Source organism: Equus asinus, chromosome 21 (genome assembly GCF_041296235.1).
Source record: "Equus asinus isolate D_3611 breed Donkey chromosome 21, EquAss-T2T_v2, whole genome shotgun sequence".
In the NCBI taxonomy this organism is placed as follows: domain Eukaryota; kingdom Metazoa; phylum Chordata; class Mammalia; order Perissodactyla; family Equidae; genus Equus; species Equus asinus.
The window spans coordinates 49,528,013-49,537,795 of NC_091810.1; the positions used below are offsets into that span (position 1 = coordinate 49,528,013).

Below are 9,783 nucleotides of genomic sequence, written 5' to 3' on the forward strand. Positions count from 1 at the left end.
AGGGTGTGTGGAAGCCACCTGGACCATCCTTCAAACAGGAGGAGAAGATCAACTGTGTCAAATGCTGCTGATAGGTCAAGGAAAATGAGTGAGAATTAGTTACTGGTGACTTTGACAAGGGCAATTTTAGTGGTGTAGTAGAGACAAAAAACCTAATTTGTATATGGATTCAAAAGACACGTCTAATAAAGGACTGGTATCCAAAATGTCCTATGTGAAAGTACTTCTAACAGAAAAAGAAGGTAAAAATAGGCAAAGAGGGGCCAGCCCAGTGGCGCAGCGATTAAGTTCGCACGTTCCGCTTCTCGGCCGCCCTGGGTTTGGTGTTTCGGATCCCGAGTGCGGACATGGCACCGCTTGGCAAAAGCCTTGCTGTGGTAGGCGTCCCACGTATAAAGTAGAGGAGGATGGGCACGGATGTTAGCTCAGGGTCAGTCTTCCTCAGCAAAAAGAGGAGGATTGGCAGCAGATGTTAGCTCAGGGCTAATCTTCCTAAAAATATATATATACATAAAAAAATAAATTTAAAAAAAGGACCAAGAGGAGAGATTTGGCATATCCATACAATGGGAAACTGTTAGCAATAAGAAGGATGAGTGATTGATAAGCACAATGACATGGATAATTCTCAAAATAATTATGCTGAGTGAAAGAAGCCAGATAAAAAAGAATACATTCTGAATGATTCCATTTATATAAAATTCTAGAAAATGGAAATTAATTTATGGTGACAGAAAGCCAACCAGCAGTTGCCTGAGACTAATGAGTACCATAGAGACAGATTACCAACAGGCAGAAGAAAACTTGAGGGTGATGGATATGTTTACTATCTTGATTGTGGTTATGTTTCATAGACGTGTCAAATTGTACACTTTTTTAATGTTTTTTTTTTCTGCTTTTTCTCCCACAATCCCCCCAGTACATAGTTGTATGTTTTAGTTGTGGGTCCTTCTAGTTGTGGTATGTGGGATACCACCTCAACATGGCCTAATGAGCAGTACCATGTCCACGCCCAGGATCCAAACCACGGAAACCCTGGGCCACCGAATCGGAGCATGTGAACTTAACTACTCAGCCACGGAGCCAGCCCCTCAAATTGTGCACTTTTAATATGCACATTTTACTGTGTTAATTATACCTAAACAAAGATTTGAAAAATAAAAACATTACAGATAGCTGAAGCTCCACTCTGTCCTCTCTGATGCCATTCCCTAGGTGATTTCTATCCTGAATTTGATGGTTATCATTTCTATACATGTTTTACACTTTTAGTTCAAATATTTGTATCCACAAACAATATATAACATTGTTTGCATGTTTAAATTATTTCATAAATTGTATTCTCTGTGCATCCTTCTACAATTGACTTTTTGACTCACCATTTTTAAGATTTATCTCTGTGGATTCAAGTATCTGTAGCCCATTAATAGCAACTCCAGTATTTCATTGTGTGACTATAGGCCAATTTCCTCATTGTCCTGTTGGTAAACATTCAAGCTGCTTACAGTTTTTCCCCTATACAGATGCTGCAAAGAACTTCTTTGTATCTCTGAATACATGTGAGAGGGGATCTTCAGAGTAACTATACTAGGATGGACTTTCTGGCTATCAGAGTTTGTGCCAGTGACACCAGCGAGGTCTTAGTGTTTCCTGTCATTGAACTTTTAATTGGCACATTTTTAGAGGTTGGTCGCCAGCTTCTCTTCGTTAGTAAAAGGGGTGAACTGTTCACATCCCTGTGTTACAAATGAAAGATAGAATAATCTGCCCAAGGGTAGCTTGGAATGGAACATGATGTCAAATATTTTCACGCTCCTTCTTTTGCTCTTCTGTTATGCTCTCCTGCTTCACTGATGCCTTTGTAACATTCACCTGCTGTGACTAGTGTTCCTGGTCACCACAAACTCCTATGAGAGAAGTCAACAGAGCTTTATCCAGAAGCAGCAATTCTATCCTAAGAGCCACCAACCCCTTTAACATTTCTTTTGACTCCATGGAATATTTTCTAAATTTATTATCCCAAGCAGTATCGTTGCACAGTTTTAAAAATGCAGGATTTGTCTCTAAAATGTTCTTTAGTATTTCATTGACGATATGTTCATCATACTCCACTGTGGAGCTTTATATGTTTCTATATATAAGGACTCTCCCAGGATGTTATTGCTGGGGGGCATATTTCTCTCATAAAGGAGTAAAAGCAGAGCAGGAAGCACAAAAGGGTAGCAGGCTTGGCACTGCCTCAACAATGAGTAGCATTGTGCAGTCACAACTTCCCTTTGTCACTAAGCAACAGGCAGTTGACCTCTTGAGATTCTTTTTGCTCAGACATAGCCTCAAAAAGACAAGAGGAAAGTTGCCTTTTTCTGCCCTCTTCCTGGAAAGATGCAAAGTGCTTTAGTAGGCGCCTGGGTAAGAGTGCACTCTACAGTTAATTCTGGCCCCTGGCCCTGGCCCCTGAATTTGAATGAATCATGAGAGTAAACCAAGAAGGGTTTCATCCAGCATCCAGGCTGGTGGAAGATCTCGAAGTACCCACTCCCCCTCTGCCATCCTGAGGTCACCCCTGGAGCCTATCTAGTCTTCCTGATATAATGTCCCCTTCCGTGTGTCCTGATCTCATGCTAACCAGCTGAACTTTCTAGTCCTCTAGCCACCCTAGTTATTCCCAATCCTTTGCTTGGTTTCCCCCAAACTTCTAGAGTTTGACTGCTCTCTAGACTGGGAATATCTTGAGGGCAAAGACGGTTTTCTTCCATCTATGTATCCCACACCCAGCCCAATGCCTGGAATATAGTAAAGGCCCAGTAAATACTATTGAACTAAACTGAATAGAGAGCAAGGGGTGTTCAACAGATAGTAGAAGGATGGACAGACAAGTTGGGTGACTCAAGCCCCCAGCAGGATGAAAAGATAGGGGGTTTCCCAGTCATGTTTAGGAACCCACTGTGATGGCCAGAGACCATCTTGGGACAGGTTCCTTCCACTCAGGGCTATGATCATGGAGGATCAGGCACACCTGTCCTCTCCAGGGAGCACTCAAGACAAAGAGCTTTTGGGCCATAGGCATTCCCTAGCTAGACATGGTTGTCCACAGGGTGTCAACCTAATGATATCAGGATAATACAGCTCCTTCTTAGACCCCTCATAGGTGCTCATTTCTGTCTTTTGCCAGTCCCCGTCCCTGAAATTCTCTCCAGAAGATATCCACTCTTGGTGAAGTACTACTTTTGGAAAGTCCATCCCTTGCTTAGGTGCTCCAGTTTCAGAGGGTTCCCTTCTTTCCCCAGAATAGCAGAGGGTGTGGCAAACAGGTGTTCACAACCTTGTCACAAAAGATGGATCCATTCAATCCTTGCTCATCAGGGATTTTTGACGTACTATTAACATTGGGGGGAGGACAGCAAAGTAGGCTTCCGCTCAGACTCCCCAGGGAAGGACCACACCACTGGACAGTGGCCCTGTTCTCATAACTCTGCTTAATGTTCTGAATCACCCCAACTCACAACTGCCTGGTCCCCTCCCCTGCTGAAAAGTCTTCCCTTGCTCTTAGAAGAGAATCCATATTCCTAAACTAGTCTAAGCCTGTCCCTCACCTCACTTCTTTCTACCTTGCTCACAATCCTTTAGTCATAAGGCCTCTTTTTGTTCTTCCAACACATCTCTCTCTTTCTGTCCTCTTAACCTATGACCTTGCAGTTCCCACCACATAGAATGCTTTTCCTTTGCTCATCACATGGCTGACTCTTTCTCATGTTCAAGTCCCACCCACATTGTCATGAAGGACTATCCCTGTTCCCTATCACTCTTGATCCAGTCATCAGGTTATTTCTTCCCTGATGCTATTTGCTATGTCTGACTCCCCCACCATAAGGAAGGTTCATAGGGGCCAGGACCTTTCTATCTTTTCATTGCTATCTCCCTAGCCCACATTAAGACCTTATTAAAGAAAGAGAGAAAGAAAGGAAGGCAGGCATGAAAGGAGGCAGCTCTTCCCTACACACACATAGCTCTCCCAGGTGAGCCAGCACAGCTGAGGCCAACTGTTCTAATGATGCATGGGAAACACCTCTCTACTGCTGGTCCCTCTCCCAGGGTGTCCTTCCTCCTCATATTCTTTCTATTCTGTCAGGAACTCCAAGAAGAGGCTTCTGGCCTAGGGACCCTGAGGTCTGGGACTCAGGGTGGGGGTTAAGGTGGGAGTCACCCTCATGCCTGCCTTGTTATAGCACAACAATGGCTTCTACGGGCACTACAGAGGCCAATTCAAGAGTGAAAGTGCTCGAGAATACCGCCTTGCAGCCAAGCCCCAGCCTCCAGCAGTGTTCCTGCAACGATGCCAGGTACAAGGCAGCCCTGGGGGCAGCTGGGGTGGCTGGGCTAGTTTCTGCTTCTCTCAGGCCCCAAGAGCATCATCTCCAGCCCTGCCACAGCTGGACTGACACCGGGGACCAGCCTATCTCCAGGACATGTGTGAGGCCTGACCCCTCTTTACTGAAATGTCAGGTCTTCCCCCTACAGGCAGGGTGGAGAAGAGCCGGTACCAGGCTGGACAGTCTTGCTCAATGCTCCTTCTATATAGAGGAAGGGTCAGGGCCCAGATAGGGTGGGTGATCATTGGGAGAGAGCCTCCATAACCCAGGAAGTAAGCCTTGAGTTTTGTTGACAACTGCCCTCAAGCTCAGATTCCTTGATGCCATGAAGGCCCGTAGTCTAGCCCACAGTCAGCCTCATATTCCAGGGGCTCAAGAGTGAGTAGGAGGCCTCCTGTGGTCAGGGAAGCTGCATAGAAAGTGACTGGGTAACCACCTGCCCATCTGGCCGAGGAGGACTGGAAAGGAGATGGCAGAAATGGACTAGAATGGCTGGAAAAGGCTTCCAGAAAACAGGAGGAATGCAGAGTTCACAAGTCTCCCACCTCGGCTATGTGTGGAGACAAGGAGTGGGCACTGAGCATCAGTCAGGCCCCAACAGTAAAAAGCCCACTTAAAGCAGGAGAACTCAAGAGGGTGTACATTCAAAGGAGTAGGTGTGGGGAGTCTCAGGGAAAGGCAGTCTCGTAGGTTGGTAACAACCAAGTGGTCAGTACTGCTGGGCCCAAAGGTTCAAGGGGAAGGCATGGCTCCTAGAACCTAGAAAGAAAAGTGGTATGGAGGGGGACACCCTGAGAGGAGTGGTGATCTTGGGTGGAGAGACACAGCCAGGTTGGGGCTGGCCTGGGAGGGAAATAGGAGAAGAAACACCTCCTCTCATCTTCCCTCCATCCCCTCCCAGAATTTCCCAGTGGCCAGAGTGAAGGCAGCCTGGTGAGAAAAGCACTCAGATCAGCTTCTTGGGCAAGCGCAGGGTGGAGGAGCTGGACCAGTTTGTTTCACCACTTACCTATTAAAAGATACCTGGGCTGATTCCAGTTTCTGGCTCTTACAAAAAAAAGCTGCTATGAAATTCTGTGTACAGATTTTGGGTGAAAATAAGCTTATTCTTTGGGATAAATGCCCAGGAGTGCAATTACTAGGTCATATGGTAGTAGCATGTTTAGTTTCTTTTTTTTTTTTTTTAAGATTTTTTATTTTTTCCTTTTTTGTCCCCAAAGCCCTCCAGTACATAGTTGTATATTCTTAGTTGTGGGTCCTTCTAGTTGTGGCACATGGGAAGCCGCCTCAGCATGGCTTGATGAGCAGTGCCATGTCCACGCCCAGGATTCGAACTGGCAAAACCCTGGGCCACTGCAGCAGCAGAGCACGAGAACTTAACCACTTGGCCATGGGGCTGGCCCTAGCATATTTAGTTTTTAAAAGAAACTGCCAAACTGTTTTCCAGAATAGCTGTACCTTTTTACATTCCCACCAGCACTGTATGAATAATCCAGTTTGTCTGCATTCTCACCAACATTTGGTGTTGTCTGTATTTTTTTATTTTAGCCATTCTGATTGATGTGTCATGATATCTCATTGTGGTTTTAATTTGCATTTCCCTAATGTTTAATGATGGTGAACATCTTTTCATGTGTTATTTGCCATCTGTACATCATCCTCCGTGAAGTGTCTTCACGTTGTTTGCCCATTTTCTAATTGGAGTGTTTGTTATTTTACTGTTGAGTTGTGTGAGTTCTTTACGCCTCTAGATACTAGTCCTTTTATCAGATATGTGGTTTGCAAATATTTTCTCCCAGTCTGTATCCTGTCTTTTCATACTCTTCACGTGGACTTTCACAGAGAAAAACTTTTTTTAAAACTTTGATGAGGTCTAATTTATCAACTTTTTCTTTTATGGCTCTAGCTTTTCATGTCAAGTCTAAGAACTCTGCCTAGCTTTAGATTCTGAAGATTTTCTCCTACATTTTTTTCTAAAACTGCCCTGAGTTTTTAATCCTTGTCACGTCAGCTTGCTTTATGAGAAATGAACAGTAAGGCTGGCTGGCTTCCCACCTTCATGGAGCTTTCATTCTTGGAGACCACCACTGGGTGTCTAAGGCAGGAGGTCCCAATAGGGAAGCTTGTTAAAGACAGACACCACAGGCTCCACCCTGAAGATTCTAGTTCAGGAATCTGGGATGGAGCTAGCCCTGCCTTTTATCTAGTAACCTGCTGTCAGCCATTGCTCATACCCCAACCCAGCCAAGACTGAACTTCATTCATGTCTGCAGCAGGAGAAGCTGAGTGACTAGGGAGGGGGCCTCTGGGGATGGAGACCAGGGACAAAGGCAAAGTGGATGGTCTTGGGAGAGATTCCTGCTGAAGTCTGAGGGCCTGAGATGTGGTCTTTCTCTGCCTGGGGATGGGGCATGGTTCTCTGGCCCCAAGTGGGCCAAAGCAAATGCCCTGGAGACCTTCTGTCTCTGTTCATTGATTTCACAACAAACATGTATTGAGCACAATGCCAGGCACTGTTCACAGTGTTGGAGTTACAGATGTGAGCAAGATAGACAATAACCTTTGCCCACAAGGAGCTTACATTCTAGTGAGGGGCATCAGACAATAAGCAAAAGCATAATATATAGTCATATAGTATGTTAAAAGGTGAAAAATGCAGAGTTGGGGTGGTGGGACTGCTGGTGTGGTGCTCAAGGAAGGCCTCCCAAGATGTAGATGAGAGGGAGTCATATGGCAAGCTGAGAGAAGAGTTCTAGGCAGAAGGAACAGGTGGTGCAAAGGCCTAAGATGGGAATAGCTGGTGTGTTTGAGGAGCAGTGAAGATGCCATTGTGGCTGTAGGTAATGGAGAGATCAATATTGTATGGGTTTCACGGACCACTATGACGACTTTGGCTTTTACAAACATGAGGACCTGTTGTGGATTTTTGGCAAACAAGGGATATGATCTGATTTATGTATTAAAATAATTATCCTGCCTGCTAAGAGGACAATAGGCTAGAGGGGCAAGCTTGGAAGCAGGGACACCAGGTGGGAAGCCCATCAATAATTCAGGCAAGAGAAGAAGGTGGCCACGCTGAGGAATGGTCTGATCCTGGGTATGTATTGAAGTATCAACAGGATTTCCTGGCACATTGGATGTAGGGTGTGAAAGAAAAGAATCAAGGGAACTCTGAGGTTTTTGGCAGGATCTAGCTGTCATGACCTGAGCTGGGGGAGGCTGTGGGTGGAGTGGGTTTGGGGAATGATCCAGAACTCAGTCATGCGTTTGAAGATGCCTGTTAGACATTTACATGGGGATATAGAGTAGGCAGCTGGAGTTCAGGAGAAAGCTTAAGCAACAGAGAGAAATTTCAGTTTCTAGGTGGCATTTAGAGCCAAGAGCCTGGGTTGCTGATGAGGGAGTAAGTGTGGACAGAGAGGAGGAGAGACGTGAAGCCTTGTCCTGGGTGATCTAGAGTTAAAAGGCCCCATGTGAAACTTGAACCACTGCCCCCCTGGTGACAGAATGTCCTGGAAGATGCCTCAGTCCCTTTCTCAAACAGTAGCCCCAGAGGCTTCTGCTTTCGGGGCAAGTACTAGGATGAGATGTTCCAGGAGTGAGATGTTGCTTTAATTCATATGTGCCCTTTCAGTGCGTTGGCAGTTTAGTAGTTTAGGGCTGGTGGCTCCTGGGAGCTTCCCTCCATTACGGGCCCTGAGGTAATATCTTGGGGTGAGGTAAGCATCATTTTTCCCCATTCACCTTCTTTCTCACTGTCTTTCAAGGAGCCAGTACAGCAACACTTCTTCTCCAAACATGACAACCGCACTTCCTACGACAAAGTGAGTGCTGGAGAGAGGAAGGAAAGTGGGCAGGCCCCCAGCCTAGGTTGAAGTTGAGCTAGGGTGGAGGGGATAAGACATTGCAGGGAGGGGGGGCTCCTGGCACAGACAGGGGAGTGTCTGTCTTCCTGACAACCTCTCTCCTCTGGGAAACAGCCCATTCCCCAGTAGGGGTACTTCTGCTTTGGTTTCTTCCACCAACTTGCCCGACAATGTGCAAATGTCTTTGAGGCCACTGACTTTCTGGGGCTTTACCTTAGAATGGAAGGCATGGCTGGGGAGGCAGGCCAAAGAGGTCAGGTTACAGGCCAGGGAGGCCAGGCACAAGCCAGGTATCACCAAGCAGGATTGGGTTTAGGAGGGGCCCAAAGAAGTGCCTGGTGCCAGAATTGCGGGCCAAGGGCCCATATTGTTGAGGAGGGCCCCTACTGCCTGCTGCAGGGAATCGGAAGACGGAAAGACCTGGAGCGTCTGTGGCAGCAGCACACCTTCCTGCGCTGGGCACCCTGTGAGCTGGAGTTGCGCCAGCAGCGGCCCCTCAAATCCTCCTACCAGGCCGATTTCCAGTCAGGCCCAGGACTCAGTGACCTTCCCCAGCGCCTTGTCCACTTTGTGCAGGTCCGGCCTCCCCGTTCCAGCACCACCTATCAGCAGAACTTCTGCCAGCCATCCCGGGGTGGCCATTGTGGCAGCGACAACGTGGAGCCCCAGGCCCCAGTCACCGACACACTGCCTGACATCCCGGGGATCCCAAGACCCAAGGTGCTGCAGCATTACCTTCATGCTGGGGTCTCTGAGTGTCTAAACTGGTCCAGAGCATTAAACAAGGACAGCTGACCCAGCAGCTTCTCTGTGCTTGCAGCCCAGGAGGTCTCAGAGGCTGGAGAACAGTAAGGCACTGCTAAGCCCTGTGCCTGGTGCCTGTGTGCTGGGCAGGGGAGTTGCTGCCCTGGGAACCATGCCAGTGAGTGAAAAGGGGTTAGGCCTGCAGGAGGCTAAGTGTCCAGGAGCGTTAGCAAGGACACAGCAGGTGGGTCCAGGATCCCAAATTCATTCTTGCAGCAAACCGAGCTGTGAGTTCCTTGCACTCAGTGTGGCTGCAAGGAAAGCAGACTCAATGGCTCCTACTAATGGGCAGCAAAGATGGAGGAAGAGGAAAGAGCTGGTAGCTTTGCTTTCTCTGGTGGGCTATTGCCTCTAGGGGTCTGGTGGGTGGCCATCCAGTCCTGCCTAAGAGACAGCTTCCCCACAGCTGGGACAGAGGAAGACTGTCCTGGCCACAGCCCCACTGGACTACCCCTCTCTATGGAGGTGAGCACAGGCTTTGAGGAGATGCTGTGTGGCATATACCTGGAGGTCATCCTGACCCTGTTGTATTTTGTTGTAGTTTTCTGAGCTCTTCTCTGGTATCCTGTGAGTTCCCTCTAACATCCAGGACAGTGGGGACCAGTGGTCATCCTATGTCACCAAAAGAGAAGCTGAGGCTTAGGTGGGGCTTAGATACCAGAACACTTGGAGGGCAGAGGTCAGATCCAAAAGGCTCCTCTGGATTGTCATCCTTGGGAGAGTTGAGGCCTCTGAAGGAGGGT

General features: G+C 47.4%; 1 protein-coding gene across 1 annotated transcript; it reads left to right on the plus strand.

Annotated features, from left to right (window-relative positions):
• Window positions 1–2,382: 2,382 nt before the first annotated feature.
• CIMIP7 (ciliary microtubule inner protein 7) lies at window positions 2,383–9,031 on the plus strand. Its single transcript, XM_014840567.3, has 4 exons — window positions 2,383–2,409; window positions 4,227–4,340; window positions 8,138–8,194; window positions 8,615–9,031. Exons 1-4 carry the CDS (start codon window positions 2,383–2,385, stop codon window positions 9,029–9,031), a joined length of 615 nt encoding a protein of 204 aa, XP_014696053.3.
• The last annotated feature ends 752 nt before the right edge of the window (window positions 9,032–9,783 follow it).

Coding starts and splice junctions, on each gene's coding strand:
- CIMIP7 (XM_014840567.3), top strand. CDS start 2,383: ATGCAAAGTGCTTTAGTAGGCGCCTGG. Junction 4,341..8,137: donor TGTTCCTGCAACGATGCCAG/GTACAAGGCAGC, acceptor CTGTCTTTCAAG/GAGCCAGTACAGCAACACTT. Junction 8,195..8,614: donor ACCGCACTTCCTACGACAAA/GTGAGTGCTGGA, acceptor ATTGTTGAGGAG/GGCCCCTACTGCCTGCTGCA.